The sequence below is a fragment of the Anopheles stephensi genome, unplaced genomic scaffold (assembly GCF_013141755.1).
Source record: "Anopheles stephensi strain Indian unplaced genomic scaffold, UCI_ANSTEP_V1.0 ucontig345, whole genome shotgun sequence".
NCBI classification, from domain to species: Eukaryota; Metazoa; Arthropoda; class Insecta; order Diptera; family Culicidae; genus Anopheles; species Anopheles stephensi.
In genome coordinates, this window is record NW_023405286.1 from 14,649 (window position 1) to 33,843 (window position 19,195).

Consider the following 19,195-nt stretch of genomic DNA (forward strand, 5'->3'; position numbering starts at 1 on the left):
CACACACACACACACACACACACACACACACACACACACACACATGTACTTTTTTCTATTTCACATGTATTTTTTCCTATTTGTTTCGATTTTTTTTAACATGTAAATGTCGATGGATTCGCCACATTCCCTGGTGTGGGGTAGGGCAAACAATACGAGCTCGCTTCAACTTTTGCTGTCTTGGCGAAGCATGAGAATTTTTATGGCCCTCTCCAAGAAAAACCTTTCAAACAAATGGTGGTAAACTGACCTCGATAGCGCTAGACGGGTGATCGATTCAACGATCGAAACCCCAAAAAACCAGCACCACAGTCCCCCCCCCTTCCGAAACGATCGATAAATTTCCATCGATTTTCCACACCAACGCTGAGAGACGTTTTCCGAAACATAATTCAAATAAATAATATCGCTGTGTCTGGCTAGTGGATCGAAACTCTACGGCCAGAGTCAAAGCAATGGGAAAGCGAACAGGCAGTAAGGTAAGAGATTATCGACCAGCACCTTTCACTGGTCTCCTTTGCCTTCCGTACTCCTCCCTTGGGGGAGTACTCCCCAAATCACTCATCGCCACTGGCTTATGTTTTGTGGACATGGTGAGCGAGAAAAAAGCCAGCAGCAGCAATAGCGAGAGGAGAAAAGAAAGAGCGAAAGAATTTTAAGCGAGATTTTGATTGTTACTATGCTGCCTGCCCGAGCTATTCTTCTGCTCGGGAGATGGAGTGTATCACGGAACCGGATTTATGCGGATGCAGACCAATACAGCAGGTGAAGGCGAACGTTGAAGGGAACCGAATCACGAAACAGCCTCCCATTTGCAAAGGCCCCAACGGAAACCGCCCCGCGGGGAAGGAGGAGATCCATTAGACTGTGACGGCAGCGGAAGGTGAAATTGATTCTTGAAAAACTCGAACGGAAACCGAATTTCTTTCCTTCCTCGTATTTTTCACCATCCAATCTGGGGCCGGGTGAACAGGAAAGGGACGCATTTGGAGGGAGTGAGGACAACCGGAGAGAAGTTTGCGATTGCGATCCGCTTATTTTTAGCCCACCACTAAGAAGGTTCTCCCGCAACGACGACTGCCTGACCCGTCTGGCCCGTGCCTTGCCGTGTGTGTTCCTGTTGCCTACCGTGTACGCGCGTAAGGCCCTGGCGTCTTTTAGCAGGCGTCGTCGTTCTTTTTTTTCCTGATGAGATTCTTCGGGATAAGTTGAAGGGAAGGGAAAGGATTTGCTAAGGTAGGGTCTGCTATTAGTTTCGGAAGGGACAGTTAGGTGAAATTTGGTGAAAGTTTCAGCGCGATTGTGGACTAAATAAATATGGTAAAAATACATTTTGTACTGTCTGGTGATGGTGTTACAATACGTTCCATTGAGAGTAAAGTTTTGTGGATGAAAAAAAAAAACTGGGAAGCTTTCTTTGTAGACAACAATTAATATTTCAAAAAGTCCTGATCATGTGAGTATCACAAAAGACAGTAAATGTCGTGGAACACTGTTTTCTTCCTGCAGTAAATATTGTTACTCGTAAGAGTTCGACTATTTTTTTCAAATAGCCAGAGGAAAATTTCTAGAACTAGTTTTTCCATCTTCATAAACTACATTATCATGTTCATCCACCTTATTCACTTGATATATTGAACCTCATGAGCAAGAGTAGCAAGTTCATGCCAATAATTCATTCATTCACCGGTCGAGAACGATGAGCGGTTCTGTAATTTGGTGGTGATGGACGATCTTTCGAAGTTCTTCCGACGTATCTTTCTCGGGGTCGACGCGTGCAGGCCACGCATTTTCCGGTTCCCAGAGAAACGGCGGTCCCCTAAACCATCGCCCTTGTGCCGATAGGTCCGGCGTCTTAGCCCATTTCGTCCCATCGTCAGCCACGTTCATCTTCGTTGGTATCCAGCGCCATTGACTAGGATCAGTGCTTTCAAGCAGCTCACCTACGCGAAACGCCACGAACTGATTATATCGTCTGTGGTCCGAATGTAGCCAGCTGAGCACATTTTGGAAAGCTTTTGGAAACTTTCGTTTTGTTTTTTTTTTTTTTATGTGGAGTTTCTGTTTTCCAGTCGCTTAAGCATAATGTGTGGCCAACCTTTTACCCGACGTTTAATGCGTGCGCGCCTTTTCGCCTCGAGGACGCGTTTATTTAGACCAACGACGACGGTAAACTATGTCGTCGCCTATGAACATGCACATTGTAATATTATTGTACCGGCACCAGTGATGGCACCGACGTACGCGTTGTACAAACAACCAGACCACGCCCATTGCCACTCCTTTTGCCACCGCCGCCGTCGTTTTTAGTCCCCCGTGGGGGTAGTTGCGAAAAAATCACGAATTTTCAGCACTGCCGCATAGACGCACGCCCATACAAAGCTGGCCGCGTTGATCGGGCCCTTCTCAGGCGGCGAGCAGTACTGGCAGCTGTGCGCGCTGTACAAGCCATCATTCCCACTGGCGCACCATTTCCCAGCATCGCGAATCACCGGCGTCGTTGTTAGTTTCGCCTCACAGTAGTGCGCCAAACACGCGCGTACCCAGCACTGCACTATAAACGCACCGCATTCATACTGGCCCGGCAACGCGGTCGCTTCTCGCACAATGTCTGAATATCGAACGGTGCAAGGTAATGAATTGTGTGGGTGTAAATAAACAAATGATGTGTGTGTATGTGTGTGTGTGGGTGATGTGTAAGTTGTGTTCGTTGCGCAGTGCTGTCTGTCCGGCACTGCGTATTGCCCAGGTGCCCATATACTACTACGGGTAAAACCCAGTCAAGGAACCCGCTTCTGGGTTGGGGGTGGTTGGTGAAGTTTGTGAAGCAATTTTTTTCGATCCTTCGATACAATCGCAAAACTGTGTACAATTATCAGACCAAACCATGTGTGTTGTGTTGTTCACGGGCAAAGCTGGTCCCTGGAAAGCGGAATGGGAATGCGAATGGAAGGAAACCAAAGCTAGCTTTAGATAGAAATAAAACTACATTTCTATGTAATTGAAACAGTGGCCGTGCAGTGGCTATTTATTGATTATTTTAAATGCGTAATGGTCTATCGTAATGGTAAAGTAATCCTCCGTAATGGCCACCTCGTTCTCGTTCTCGTTGGTCGTTGGCTATGTATGTGCCGAGCGCATGCGTCGTACCGTGGTCCAAAATCTAGCCGGATCTAGCACATTGAGCGGGTGCTGCGCTCGTTGGTATACCGGCGCGCTCTTCGCTCCTAGCATTTCGTCATAGTCCAACAGCAAATGTGGAGCCAGCACCAAAAACAGCTGTTCAGCCCACCCTGGCAGGCGACAGCTGGCAAAGGCTAACTGCCAACATGGTAGCCCGAGATGCTCGATGCTCATGCGTAAGTAGGTCGTAAAGGAGTCCGCCAACAGTGTCCACTTCCACGATCCCACTTCCAACAAATAAATTTCCGGACGGGTTGTAACGTTTGTCTTGTACACGAGTAAAACGAAACCCCTGTCACCTATGCGGTCGAGCTCGAACACAGTTCCCGGTCCTTTCAGTTCGAGGTTCTGGATGTGTGTCAATTTAGGTATGTAGAGGTGGCCTACACGTAATTTTGCGCGCTTCGAATAATTGTAAGTCCAGCTCGTGTGCATCCCATCGGTCGACAGGTAAAAACGCTTCATGTCGTCCGGCATAAAAACGAAATTCTTGTACTCCCAAACCCTTAAATCTGCCGCTGTGCATGGTCCGTTGTCATCTGATGTCACGTTGCTCACTCGCGGCAGCTCGTTCAGTTTGTTCTTCAGTTCACACGTCAGTTGTTCCAGGTGCAACGACGTATCATTACGACGGTTTCCGATCTTACGGCTGGCCATTTTCGATGAAATATGGTGCTGAGATGAGACACAGTGGAAAAAACGTCTGTTGCACACTTCAGCTTGCTAAATAATGGTTTCAACGCATGCCTGACTTTTACTTATTAATTATTCCTATGGATGGTTTCCAATGTGTGCTGAGATGTGTTTTCAATTCACACTGTCATTATCTAATGTCGTCTAGTAGGCAAACAGAGATTTGCCGTGTTTCTCATGTTTTCAATTTAGTGTTTCGTGTTCCGTGTGCCGGCCTCGCATTCGCCCGTTACACACAGTGTTTGAAAGTGTATGCTCGACGTTAATTCGACGTCTTTCGGCGTTGAAAACACCACAGGCGGGCGGCCTGCCCCCCGGACAGAATTCGGGGGCAGCCTGTTACCTCCGCTCGATCCAGTTACCGAATACACGAAAGAAAGCTCGCGCGAGTGATTTGTGTTTGCTGTGCACATCCTGCCAGGCTTACCAACGCGCGTGTGCTGAGTCTCTCCAGCATCCAGGACTGCCTGAGATGCGTGCAAGTGGCCATCGCGAGAGTGTGGAGAGTGTTTCGTGCGCGTGGATGTCTGCCGGTCTGGCGGGGAGGCAGTGTGCCTTTACTTGTTATTTCACACGCTCTTCTGCTAGACGATACTTCTGGATGCTGAATGCGCGGTACGTCCAGTGCATACGTTGGGTGAGTAGTTTCGCATTCCGCTAACGATGACGGTAATAACATCAACCAAAGTGTTCCGGACACCAACGGATGTGCTTGATTATACTCACGGTGATGTTTTTTTTTTTTGCTCCGTTGCAGGAACGCACAGGAACGGAACATCTAGCCGTCGTTTGACGATGTACGAAACAAGGATTTGGGCATCGGGTAAGAGCGCACATACCGTTCACTTTCGCAAATTCAGCCAAATACTGCCACTCGTTCTTAACTACTGTCCGTTTGTTGCAGCTCCCGATCCCGCCACTCGTCCGGGAAGTGGTCCGGGAATCAATATAGTGCTGGAACGCTCTCCTGAAGACACCGGTGTTGAAACGCGGTTGAATTTTTGACCGACCCAACTGACAGACCGTTGGGAGCCCTATCAAGTTTCCAACATTGTCCCCCCAAGTGCGCCACGGTTAAATATGTTTGTTAGGCGATAATAAACACCTCAATGCAAAATTCGCTCTTCGTGATGACGCAACCTCTCTTTAGCGACTTTATAAACCCGATCTTCGTGATGACACACCTCTCTTTCGCGATTGTACAAACCGTGGCTTCACTTCCCATCTTCTGTCAGTTGCTTCGTGGGTGTGTGTTTGTTTGTTTGTTTGTTTGCAGTTTTTCACTTTCTCTATATTCTGTATTCGACTCTTGCCATGCGGTTTTCTACTAAGCTGATACATCTAAGACTGCTAATTTGTGCGCGGTTCTAACGTAAGTTCCACTGCTCGTTTGTACCGTGGCTTGCCTAACTTGACTGGTTCGAACCACTTGGTTCGTCGGGTAAGTGTGGGTAAGTATTCTGCTAACCATTTCTTCCAGAATAAATCTGCTGAATGCTGCGCCATTCGCCACGACGACCGGATTGTAGCAGGGCTATCACAGAAAACTGCCGGTGGTTTGCTTCCATCAGAGCTCCCAAGGAGGAGAGTGATTAGATGTTATAGGGTCAGCCAGTTCGTCGTTCAGGGGCACGTAGGTAAGTGGTCTCGAATTAAGGATGAGTTCGATCTCCGTGAACGTTGACAGCATTACTTCATCCGTAGGGCGCTTGGTGAACACGAACTGATTCAGTGCCTTCTTCACGGAACGTACCAAACGCTCCCAGCAGCCGCCAAGCTCGGTCATCAGAACGTCGTGATCAACCTCTTCCAAAGCTTCCTTCAACTCACGAGAGGCATGTTGCTCCCGAATAATGAGATCGGTTCCGTAGTCTCGCCGAGGAAGGATGATCGGGTTCCGTGAATTATTCCGTGGGAACGGACAAACATTAGCATACACAAACAAAAACCATCCAAAGTCAGCTCCAATCAAACAAGTCGTATCGCCGACCGCCGACTGTTCCCTGCTCAAGACGAACTTTTCACAGTGTAGCAACGGAGAAGAAAAGCCGATGCGATTTTTGCGGATGCGTGCGGGGAAGCGTGGAAAAACGACGGTACACATTGGTATGGTAAGAACTTCAAGAACAGTTTTCCTTTTCATCCACACCAATAAACCGGGCCCGGTCTGCCGGAGACTGGCGAAGAAGCTTGGATAAATAAACAACGGCACGGCACGGCACATACACACACACACACACACACACACACACACACACACACACACACACACACACATGTACTTTTTTCTATTTCACATGTATTTTTTCCTATTTGTTTCGATTTTTTTTAACATGTAAATGTCGATGGATTCGCCACATTCCCTGGTGTGGGGTAGGGCAAACAATACGAGCTCGCTTCAACTTTTGCTGTCTTGGCGAAGCATGAGAATTTTTATGGCCCTCTCCAAGAAAAACCTTTCAAACAAATGGTGGTAAACTGACCTCGATAGCGCTAGACGGGTGATCGATTCAACGATCGAAACCCCAAAAAACCAGCACCACAGTCCCCCCCCCCTTCCGAAACGATCGATAAATTTCGATCGATTTTCCACACCAACGCTGAGAGACGTTTTCCGAAACATAATTCAAATAAATAATATCGCTGTGTCTGGCTAGTGGATCGAAACTCTACGGCCAGAGTCAAAGCAATGGGAAAGCGAACAGGCAGTAAGGTAAGAGATTATCGACCAGCACCTTTCACTGGTCTCCTTTGCCTTCCGTACTCCTCCCTTGGGGGAGTACTCCCCAAATCACTCATCGCCACTGGCTTATGTTTTGTGGACATGGGGAGCGCGAAAAAAAGCCAGCAGCAGCAATAGCGAGAGGAGAAAAGAGAGAGCGAAAGAATTTTAAGCGAGATTTTGATTATTACTATGCTGCCTGCCCGAGCTATTCTTCTGCTCGGGAGATGGAGTGTATCACGGAACCGGATTTATGCGGATGCAGACCAATACAGCAGGTGAAGGCGAACGTTGAAGGGAACCGAATCACGAAACAGCCTCCCATTTGCAAAGGCCCCAACGGAAACCGCCCCGCGGGGAAGGAGGAGATCCATTAGACTGTGACGGCAGCGGAAGGTGAAATTGATTCTTGAAAAACTCGAACGGAAACCGAATTTCTTTCCTTCCTCGTATTTTTCACCATCCAATCTGGGGCCGGGTGAACAGGAAAGGGACGCATTTGGAGGGAGTGAGGACAACCGGAGAGAAGTTTGCGATTGCGATCCGCTTATTTTTAGCCCACCACTAAGAAGGTTCTCCCGCAACGACGACTGCCTGACCCGTCTGGCCCGTGCCTTGCCGTGTGTGTTCCTGTTGCCTACCGTGTACGCGCCGTAAGGCCCTGGCGTCTTTTAGCAGGCGTCGTCGTTCTTTTTTTTCCTGATGAGATTCTTCGGGATAAGTTGAAGGGAAGGGAAAGGATTTGCTAAGGTAGGGTCTGCTATTAGTTTCGGAAGGGACAGTTAGGTGAAATTTGGTGAAAGTTTCAGCGCGATTGTGGACTAAATAAATATGGTAAAAATACATTTTGTACTGTCTGGTGATGGTGTTACAATACGTTCCATTGAGAGTAAAGTTTTGTGGATGAAAAAAAAAAACTGGGAAGCTTTCTTTGTAGACAACAATTAATATTTCAAAAAGTCCTGATCATGTGAGTATCACAAAAGACAGTAAATGTCGTGGAACACTGTTTTCTTCCTGCAGTAAATATTGTTACTCGTAAGAGTTCGACTATTTTTTTCAAATAGCCAGAGGAAAATTTCTAGAACTAGTTTTTCCATCTTCATAAACTACATTATCATGTTCATCCACCTTATTCACTTGATATATTGAACCTCATGAGCAAGAGTAGCAAGTTCATGCCAATAATTCATTCATTCACCGGTCGAGAACGATGAGCGGTTCTGTAATTTGGTGGTGATGGACGATCTTTCGAAGTTCTTCCGACGTATCTTTCTCGGGGTCGACGCGTGCAGGCCACGCATTTTCCGGTTCCCAGAGAAACGGCGGTCCCCTAAACCATCGCCCTTGTGCCGATAGGTCCGGCGTCTTAGCCCATTTCGTCCCATCGTCAGCCACGTTCATCTTCGTTGGTATCCAGCGCCATTGACTAGGATCAGTGCTTTCAAGCAGCTCACCTACGCGAAACGCCACGAACTGATTATATCGTCTGTGGTCCGAATGTAGCCAGCTGAGCACATTTTGGAAAGCTTTTGGAAACTTTCGTTTTGTTTTTTTTTTTTTATGTGGAGTTTCTGTTTTCCAGTCGCTTAAGCATAATGTGTGGCCAACCTTTTACCCGACGTTTAATGCGTGCGCGCCTTTTCGCCTCGAGGACGCGTTTATTTAGACCAACGACGACGGTAAACTATGTCGTCGCCTATGAACATGCACATTGTAATATTATTGTACCGGCACCAGTGATGGCACCGACGTACGCGTTGTACAAACAACCAGACCACGCCCATTGCCACTCCTTTTGCCACCGCCGCCGTCGTTTTTAGTCCCCCGTGGGGGTAGTTGCGAAAAAATCACGAATTTTCAGCACTGCCGCATAGACGCACGCCCATACAAAGCTGGCCGCGTTGATCGGGCCCTTCTCAGGCGGCGAGCAGTACTGGCAGCTGTGCGCGCTGTACAAGCCATCATTCCCACTGGCGCACCATTTCCCAGCATCGCGAATCACCGGCGTCGTTGTTAGTTTCGCCTCACAGTAGTGCGCCAAACACGCGCGTACCCAGCACTGCACTATAAACGCACCGCATTCATACTGGCCCGGCAACGCGGTCGCTTCTCGCACAATGTCTGAATATCGAACGGTGCAAGGTAATGATTGTGTGGGTGTAAATAAACAAATGATGTGTGTGTATGTGTGTGTGTGGGTGATGTGTAAGTTGTGTTCGTTGCGCAGTGCTGTCTGTCCGGCACTGCGTATTGCCCAGGTGCCCATATACTACTACGGGTAAAACCCAGTCAAGGAACCCGCTTCTGGGTTGGGGGTGGTTGGTGAAGTTTGTGAAGCAATTTTATTCGATCCTTCGATACAATCGCAAAACTGTGTACAATTATCAGACCAAACCATGTGTGTTGTGTTGTTCACGGGCAAAGCTGGTCCCTGGAATGCGGAATGGGAATGCGAATGGGAGGAAACCAAAGCTAGCTTTAGATATAAATAAAACTACATTTCTATGTAATTGAAACAGTGGCCGTGCAGTGGCTATTTATTGATTATTTTAAATGCGTAATGGTCTATCGTAATGGTAAAGTAAGTAATCCTCCGTAATGGCCACCTCGTTCTCGTTCTCGTTGGTCGTTGGCTATTTATGTGCCGAGCGCATGCGTCGTACCGTGGTCCAAAATCTAGCCGGATCTAGCACATTGAGCGGGTGCTGCGCTCGTTGGTATACCGGCGCGCTCTTCGCTCCTAGCATTTCGTCATAGTCCAACAGCAAATGTGGAGCCAGCACCAAAAACAGCTGTTCAGCCCACCCTGGCAGGCGACAGCTGGCAAAGGCTAACTGCCAACATGGTAGCCCGAGATGCTCGATGCTCATGCGTAAGTAGGTCGTAAAGGAGTCCGCCAACAGTGTCCACTTCCACGATCCCACTTCCAACAAATAAATTTCCGGACGGGTTGTAACATTTGTCTTGTACACCAGTAAAACAAAACCCCTGTCACCTATGCGGTCGAGCTCGAACACAGTTCCCGGTCCTTTCAGTTCGAGGTTCTGGATGTGTGTCAATTTAGGTATGTAGAGGTGGCCTACACGTAATTTTGCGCGCTTCGAATAATTGTAAGTCCAGCTCGTGTGCATCCCATCGGTCGACAGGTAAAAACGCTTCATGTCGTCCGGCATAAAAACGAAATTCTTGTATTCCCAAGCCCTTAAATCTGCCACTGTGCATGGTCCGTTGTCATCTGATGTCACGTTGCTCACTCGTGGCAGCTCGTTCAGTTTATTCTTCAGTTCACACGTCAGTTGCTCCAGGTGCAACGACGTATCATTACGACGGTTTTCGATCTTACGGCTGGCCATTTTCGATGAAATATGGTGCTGAGATGAGACACAGTGGAAAAAGCGTCTGTTGCACACTTCAGCTTGCAAAATAATGGTTTCAACGCATGCCTGACTTTTACTTATTAATTATTCCTATGGATGGTTTCCAATGTGTGCTGAGATGTGTTTTCAATTCACACTGTCATTATCTAATGTCGTCTAGTAGGCAAACAGAGATTTGCCGTGTTTCTCATGTTTTCAATTTAGTGTTTCGTGTTCCGTGTGCCGGCCTCGCATTCGCCCGTTACACACAGTGTTTGAAAGTGTATGCTCGACGTTAATTCGACGTCTTTCGGCGTTGAAAACACCACAGGCGGGCGGCCTGCCCCCCGGACAGAATTCGGGGGCAGCCTGTTACCTCCGCTCGATCCAGTTACCGAATACACGAAAGAAAGCTCGCGCGAGTGATTTGTGTTTGCTGTGCACATCCTGCCAGGCTTACCAACGCGCGTGTGCTGAGTCTCTCCAGCATCCAGGACTGCCTGAGATGCGTGCAAGTGGCCATCGCGAGAGTGTGGAGAGTGTTTCGTGCGCGTGGATGTCTGCCGGTCTGGCGGGGAGGCAGTGTGCCTTTACTTGTTATTTCACACGCTCTTCTGCTAGACGATACTTCTGGATGCTGAATGCGCGGTACGTCCAGTGCATACGTTGGGTGAGTAGTTTCGCATTCCGCTAACGATGACGGTAATAACATCAACCAAAGTGTTCCGGACACCAACGGATGTGCTTGATTATACTCACGGTGATGTTTTTTTTTTTTGCTCCGTCGCAGGAACGCACAGGAACGGAACATCTAGCCGTCGTTTGACGATGTACGAAACAAGGATTTGGGCATCGGGTAAGAGCGCACATACCGTTCACTTTCGCAAATTCAGCCAAATACTGCCACACGTTCTTAACTACTGTCCGTTTGTTGCAGCTCCCGATCCCGCCACTCGTCCGGGAAGTGGTCCGGGAATCAATATAGTGCTGGAACGCTCTCCTGAAGACACCGGTGTTGAAACGCGGTTGAATTTTTGACCGACCCAACTGACAGACCGTTGGGAGCCCTATCAAGTTTCCAACATTGTCCCCCCAAGTGCGCCACGGTTAAATATGTTTGTTAGGCGATAATAAACACCTCAATGCAAAATTCGCTCTTCGTGATGACGCAACCTCTCTTTAGCGACTTTATAAACCCGATCTTCGTGATGACACACCTCTCTTTCGCGATTGTACAAACCGTGGCTTCACTTCCCATCTTCTGTCAGTTGCTTCGTGGGTGTGTGTTTGTTTGTTTGTTTGTTTGCAGTTTTTCACTTTCTCTATATTCTGTATTCGACTCTTGCCATGCGGTTTTCTACTAAGCTGATACATCTAAGACTGCTAATTTGTGCGCGGTTCTAACGTAAGTTCCACTGCTCGTTTGTACCGTGGCTTGCCTAACTTGACTGGTTCGAACCACTTGGTTCGTCGGGTAAGTGTGGGTAAGTATTCTGCTAACCATTTCTTCCAGAATAAATCTGCTGAATGCTGCGCCATTCGCCACGACGACCGGATTGTAGCAGGGCTATCACAGAAAACTGCCGGTGGTTTGCTTCCATCAGAGCTCCCAAGGAGGAGAGTGATTAGATGTTATAGGGTCAGCCAGTTCGTCGTTCAGGGGCACGTAGGTAAGTGGTCTCGAATTAAGGATGAGTTCGATCTCCGTGAACGTTGACAGCATTACTTCATCCGTAGGGCGCTTGGTGAACACGAACTGATTCAGTGCCTTCTTCACGGAACGTACCAAACGCTCCCAGCAGCCGCCAAGCTCGGTCATCAGAACGTCGTGATCAACCTCTTCCAAAGCTTCCTTCAACTCACGAGAGGCATGTTGCTCCCGAATAATGAGATCGGTTCCGTAGTCTCGCCGAGGAAGGATGATCGGGTTCCGTGAATTATTCCGTGGGAACGGACAAACATTAGCATACACAAACAAAAACCATCCAAAGTCAGCTCCAATCAAACAAGTCGTATCGCCGACCGCCGACTGTTCCCTGCTCAAGACGAACTTTTCACAGTGTAGCAACGGAGAAGAAAAGCCGATGCGATTTTTGCGGATGCGTGCGGGGAAGCGTGGAAAAACGACGGTACACATTGGTATGGTAAGAACTTCAAGAACAGTTTTCCTTTTCATCCACACCAATAAACCGGGCCCGGTCTGCCGGAGACTGGCGAAGAAGCTTGGATAAATAAACAACGGCACGGCACGGCACATACACACACACACACACACACACACACACACACACACACACACACACACACACACACACACACACATGTACTTTTTTCTATTTCACATGTATTTTTTCCTATTTGTTTCGATTTTTTTTAACATGTAAATGTCGATGGATTCGCCACATTCCCTGGTGTGGGGTAGGGCAAACAATACGAGCTCGCTTCAACTTTTGCTGTCTTGGCGAAGCATGAGAATTTTTATGGCCCTCTCCAAGAAAAACCTTTCAAACAAATGGTGGTAAACTGACCTCGATAGCGCTAGACGGGTGATCGATTCAACGATCGAAACCCCAAAAAACCAGCACCACAGTCCCCCCCCCCTTCCGAAACGATCGATAAATTTCGATCGATTTTCCACACCAACGCTGAGAGACGTTTTCCGAAACATTATTCAAATAAATAATATCGCTGTGTCTGGCTAGTGGATCGAAACTCTACGGCCAGAGTCAAAGCAATGGGAAAGCGAACAGGCAGTAAGGTAAGAGATTATCGACCAGCACCTTTCACTGGTCTCCTTTGCCTTCCGTACTCCTCCCTTGGGGGAGTACTCCCCAAATCACTCATCGCCACTGGCTTATGTTTTGTGGACATGGGAGCGAGAAAAAAAGCCAGCAGCAGCAATAGCGAGAGGAGAAAAGAAAGAGCGAAAGAATTTTAAGCGAGATTTTGATTATTACTATGCTGCCTGCCCGAGCTATTCTTCTGCTCGGGAGATGGAGTGTATCACGGAACCGGATTTATGCGGATGCAGACCAATAAAGCAGGTGAAGGCGAACGTTGAAGGGAACCGAATCACGAAACAGCCTCCCATTTGCAAAGGCCCCAACGGAAACCGCCCCGCGGGGAAGGAGGAGATCCATTAGACTGTGACGGCAGCGGAAGGTGAAATTGATTCTTGAAAAACTCGAACGGAAACCGAATTTCTTTCCTTCCTCGTATTTTTCACCATCCAATCTGGGGCCGGGTGAACAGGAAAGGGACGCATTTGGAGGGAGTGAGGACAACCGGAGAGAAGTTTGCGATTGCGATCCGCTTATTTTTAGCCCACCACTAAGAAGGTTCTCCCGCAACGACGACTGCCTGACCCGTCTGGCCCGTGCCTTGCCGTGTGTGTTCCTGTTGCCTACCGTGTACGCGAATTTATTACAGCGCCCCGTAACCGTAAGGCCCTGGCGTCTTTTAGCAGGCGTCGTCGTTCTTTTTTTTCCTGATGAGATTCTTCGGGATAAGTTGAAGGGAAGGGAAAGGATTTGCTAAGGTAGGGTCTGCTATTAGTTTCGGAAGGGACAGTTAGGTGAAATTTGGTGAAAGTTTCAGCGCGATTGTGGACTAAATAAATATGGTAAAAATACATTTTGTACTGTCTGGTGATGGTGTTACAATACGTTCCATTGAGAGTAAAGTTTTGTGGATGAAAAAAAAAACTGGGAAGCTTTCTTTGTAGACAACAATTAATATTTCAAAAAGTCCTGATCATGTGAGTATCACAAAAGACAGTAAATGTCGTGGAACACTGTTTTCTTCCTGCAGTAAATATTGTTACTCGTAAGAGTTCGACTATTTTTTTCAAATAGCCAGAGGAAAATTTCTAGAACTAGTTTTTCCATCTTCATAAACTACATTATCATGTTCATCCACCTTATTCACTTGATATATTGAACCTCATGAGCAAGAGTAGCAAGTTCATGCCAATAATTCATTCATTCACCGGTCGAGAACGATGAGCGGTTCTGTAATTTGGTGGTGATGGACGATCTTTCGAAGTTCTTCCGACGTATCTTTCTCGGGGTCGACGCGTGCAGGCCACGCATTTTCCGGTTCCCAGAGAAACGGCGGTCCCCTAAACCATCGCCCTTGTGCCGATAGGTCCGGCGTCTTAGCCCATTTCGTCCCATCGTCAGCCACGTTCATCTTCGTTGGTATCCAGCGCCATTGACTAGGATCAGTGCTTTCAAGCAGCTCACCTACGCGAAACGCCACGAACTGATTATATCGTCTGTGGTCCGAATGTAGCCAGCTGAGCACATTTTGGAAAGCTTTTGGAAACTTTCGTTTTGTTTTTTTTTTTTTATGTGGAGTTTCTGTTTTCCAGTCGCTTAAGCATAATGTGTGGCCAACCTTTTACCCGACGTTTAATGCGTGCGCGCCTTTTCGCCTCGAGGACGCGTTTATTTAGACCAACGACGACGGTAAACTATGTCGTCGCCTATGAACATGCACATTGTAATATTATTGTACCGGCACCAGTGATGGCACCGACGTACGCGTTGTACAAACAACCAGACCACGCCCATTGCCACTCCTTTTGCCACCGCCGCCGTCGTTTTTAGTCCCCCGTGGGGGTAGTTGCGAAAAAATCACCAATTTTCAACACTGCCGCATAGACGCACGCCCATACAAAGCTGGCCGCGTTGATCGGGCCCTTCTCAGGCGGCGAGCAGTACTGGCAGCTGTGCGCGCTGTACAAGCCATCATTCCCACTGGCGCACCTTTTCCCAGCATCGCGAATCACCGGCGTCGTTGTTAGTTTCGCCTCACAGTAGTGCGCCAAACACGCGCGTACCCAGCACTGCACTATAAACGCACCGCATTCATACTGGCCCGGCAACGCGGTCGCTTCTCGCACAATGTCTGAATATCGAACGGTGCAAGGTAATGATTTGTACGGGTGTAAATAAACAAATGATGTGTGTGTGTGTGTGTGTGTGTGTGTGCGTGATGTGTAAGTTGTGTTCGTTGCGCAGTGCTGTCTGTCCGGCACTGTGTATTGCCCAGGTGCCCATATACTGCTACGGGTTAACACAGTCAAGGAACCCGCTTCTGGGTGGTGGAGGTTGGTGAAGTTTGTGAAGCAATTTTATTCGATCCTTCGATACAATCGCAAAACTGTGTACAATTATCAGACCAAACCATGTGTGTTGTGTTGTTCACGGGCAAAGCTGGTCCCTGGAAAGCGGAATGGGAATGCGAATGGAAGGAAACCAAAGCTAGCTTTAGATAGAAATAAAACTACATTTCTATGTAATTGAAACAGTGGCCGTGCAGTGGCTATTTATTGTTTATTTTAAATGCGTAATGGTCTATCGTAATGGTAAAGTAATCCTCCGTAATGGCCACCTCGTTCTCGTTCTCGTTGGTCGTTGGCTATTTATGTGCCGAGCGCATGCGTCGTACCGTGGTCCAAAATCTAGCCGGATCTAGCACATTGAGCGGGTGCTGCGCTCGTTGGTTTACCTTCGCGCTCTTCGCTCCTAGCATTTAGTCATTGTCCAACAGCAAATGTGGAGCCAGCACCAGAAACAGCTGTTCAGCCCACCCTGGCAGGCGACAGCTGGCAAAGGCTAACTGCCAACATGGTAGCCCGAGATGCTCGATGGTCATACGTAAGTAGGTCGTAAAGGAGTCCGCCAACAGTGTCCACTTCCACGATCCCACTTCCAACAAATAAATTTCCGGACGGGTTGTAACGTTTGTCTTGTACACGAGTAAAACGAAACCCCTGTCACCTATGCGGTCGAGCTCGAACACAGTTCCCGGTCCTTTCAGTTCGAGGTTCTGGATGTGTGTCAATTTAGGTATGTAGAGGTGGCCTACACGTAATTTTGCGCGCTTCGAATAATTGTAAGTCCAGCTCGTGTGCATCCCATCGGTCGACATGTAAAAACGCTTCATATCGTCCGGCATAAAAACGAAGTTCTTGTATTCCCAAGCCCTTAAATCTGCCACTGTGCACGGTCCGTTGTCATCTGATGTCACGTTGCTCACTCGCGGCAGTTCGTTCAGTTTATTCTTCAGTCCAAACGTCAGTTGCTCCAGGTGCAACGACGTATCATTACGACGGTTTCCGATCTTACGGCTGGCCATTTTCGATGAAATATGGTGCTGAGATGAGACACAGTGGAAAAAGCGTCTGTTGCACACTTCAGCTTGCTAAATAATGTTTTCAACGCATGCCTGACTTTAACTTATTAATTATTCCTATGGATGGTTTCCAATGTGTGCTGAGATGTGTTTTCAATTCACACTGTCATTATCTAATGTCGTCTAGTAGGCAAACAGAGATTTGCCGTGTTTCTCATGTTCAATTTAGTGTTTCGTGTTCCGTGTGCCGGCCTCGCATTCGCCCGTTACACACAGTGTTTGAAAGTGTATGCTCGACGTTAATTCGACGCTTTCGGCGTTGAAAACACCACAGGCGGGCGGCCTGCCCCCCGGACAGAATTCGGGGGCATCCTGTTACCTCCGCTCGATCCAGTTACCGAATACACGAAAGAAAGCTCGCGCGAGTGATTTGTGTTTGCTGTGCACATCCTGCCAGGCTTACCAACGCGCGTGTGCTGAGTCTCTCCAGCATCCAGGACTGCCTGAGATGCGTGCAAGTGGCCATCGCGAGAGTGTGGAGAGTGTTTCGTGCGCGTGGATGTCTGCCGGTCTGGCGGGGAGGCAGTGTGCTGTACTTGTTGTTTCACACGCTCTTCTGCCAGACGATACTTCTGGATGCTGAATGCGCGGTACGTCCAGTGCATACGTTGGGTGAGTAGTTTCGCATTCCGCTAACGATGACGGTAATAACATCAACCAACGTGTTCCGGACACCAACGGATGTGCTTGATTATACTCACGGTGATGTTTTTTTTTTTTTGCTCCGTCGCAGGAACGCACAGGAACGGAACATCTAGCCGTCGTTTGACGATGTACGAAACAAGGATTTGGGCATCGGGTAAGAGCGCACATACCGTTCACTTTCGCAAATTTAGCCAAATACTGCCACACGTTCTTAACTACTGTCCGTTTGTTGCAGCTCCCGATCCCGCCACTCGTCCGGGAAGTGGTCCGGGAATCAATATAGTGCTGGAACGCTCTCCTGAAGACACCGGTGTTGAAACGCGGTTGAATTTTTGACCGACCCAACTGACAGACCGTTGGGAGCCCTATAAATTTTCCAACATTGTCCCCCCAAGTGCGCCACGGTTAAATATGTTTGTTAGGCGATAATAAACACCTCAATGCTAAATTCGCTCTTTGTGATGACGCAACCTCTCTTTGGCGACTTTATAAACCCGATCTTCGTGATGACACACCTCTCTTTCGCGATTGTACAAACCGTGGCTTCACTTCCCATCTTCTGTCAGTTGCTTCGTGGGTGTGTGTTTGTTTGTTTGTTTGTTTGTTTGCTGTTTTTCACTTTCGCTATATTCTGTATTCGACTCTTGCCATGCGGTTTTCTACTAAGCTGATACATCTAAGACTGGTAATTTGTGCGCGGGTCTAACGTAAGTTCCACTGCTCGTTTGTACCGTGGCTTGCCTAACTTGACTGGTTCGAACCACTTGGTTTGTTGGGTAAGTGTGGGTAAGTATTCTGCTAATCATTTCTTCCAGAATAAATCTGCTGAATGCTGCGCCATTCGCCACGACGACCGGATTGTAGCAGGGCTATCACAGAAAACTGCCGGTGGTTTGCTTCCATCAGAGCTCCCAAGGAGGAGAGTGATTAGATGTTATAGGGTCAGCCAGTTCGTCGTTCAGGGGCACGTAGGTAAGTGGTCTCGAATTAAGGATGAGTTCGATCTCCGTGAACGTTGACAGCATTACTTCATCCGTAGGGCGCTTGGTGAACACGAACTGATTCAGTGCCTTCTTCACGGAACGTACCAAACGCTCCCAGCAGCCGCCAAGCTCGGTCATCAGAACGTCGTGATCAACCTCTTCCAAAGCTTCCTTCAACTCACGAGAGGCATGTTGCTCCCGAATAATGAGATCGGTTCCGTAGTCTCGCCGAGGAAGGATGATCGGGTTCCGTGAATTATTCCGTGGGAACGGACAAACATTAGCATACACAAACAAAAACCATCCAAAGTCAGCTCCAATCAAACAAGTCGTATCGCCGACCGCCGACTGTTCCCTGCTCAAGACGAACTTTTCACAGTGTAGCAACGGAGAAGAAAAGCCGATGCGATTTTTGCGGATGCGTGCGGGGAAGCGTGGAAAAACGACGGTACACATTGGTATGGTAAGAACTTCAAGAACAGTTTTCCTTTTCATCCACACCAATAAACCGGGCCCGGTCTGCCGGAGACTGGTGAAGAAGCTTGGATAAATAAACAACGGCACGGCACGGCACGGCACGGCACACACACACACACACACACACACACACACACACACACACACACACACACACACACACACACACACACACACACACACACACACACACACACACACACACACACATGTACTTTTTTCTATTTCACATGTATTTTTTCCTATTTGTTTCGATTTTTTTTAACATGTAAATGTCGATGGATTCGATCGATAAATTTCGATCGATTTTCCACACCAACGCCGAGAGACGTTTTCCGAAACATAATTCAAATAAATAATATCGCTGTGTCTGGCTAGTGGATCGAAACTCTACGGCCAGAGTCAAAGCAATGGGAAAGCGAACAGGCAGTAAGGTAAGAGATTATCGACCAGCACCTTTCACTGGTCTCCTTTGCCTTCCGTACTCCTCCCTTGGGGGAGTACTCCCCAAATCACTCATCGCCATTGGCTTATGTTTTGTGGACATGGAGAGCGAGAAAAAAGCCAGCAGCAGCAATAGCGAGAGGAGAAAAGAAAGAGCGAAAGAATTTTAAGCGAGATTTTGATTATTACTATGCTGCCTGCCCGAGCTATTCTTCTGCTCGGGAGATGGAGTGTATCACGGAACCGGATTTATGCGGATGCAGACCAATAAAGCAGGTGAAGGCGAACGTTGAAGGGAACCGAATCACGAAACAGCCTCCCATTTGCAAAGGCCCCAACGGAAACCGCCCCGCGGGGAAGGAGGAGATCCATTAGACTGTGACGGCAGCGGAAGGTGAAATTGATTCTTGAAAAACTCGAACGGAAACCGAATTTCTTTCCTTCCTCGTATTTTTCACCATCCAATCTGGGGCCGGGTGAACAGGAAA

The 19,195-nt window shown here is 48.0% G+C and overlaps 1 protein-coding gene across 1 annotated transcript; it reads right to left on the reverse strand.

The window, feature by feature from the left end:
* Window positions 1-15,251: 15,251 nt before the first annotated feature.
* On the reverse strand, window positions 15,252-17,131 carry LOC118516595 (tubulin polyglutamylase complex subunit 2-like). The gene is made up of 2 exons (XM_036062558.1): window positions 16,860-17,131; window positions 15,252-16,790 (listed from the first exon to the last, which is right to left on the reverse strand). The coding sequence occupies exon 2, from the start codon at window positions 16,099-16,101 to the stop codon at window positions 15,496-15,498; it is 606 nt and encodes a 201-aa protein (XP_035918451.1). The 5' UTR covers window positions 16,102-16,790; window positions 16,860-17,131; the 3' UTR covers window positions 15,252-15,495.
* Window positions 17,132-19,195: the final 2,064 nt, after the last annotated feature.

Bases quoted from the DNA above. Each gene is read 5' to 3' on its own strand.
- LOC118516595 (XM_036062558.1), bottom strand. From the start codon at position 16,101: ATGGCCAGCCGTAAGATCGGAAACCGTCGTAATGATACGTCGTTGCAC.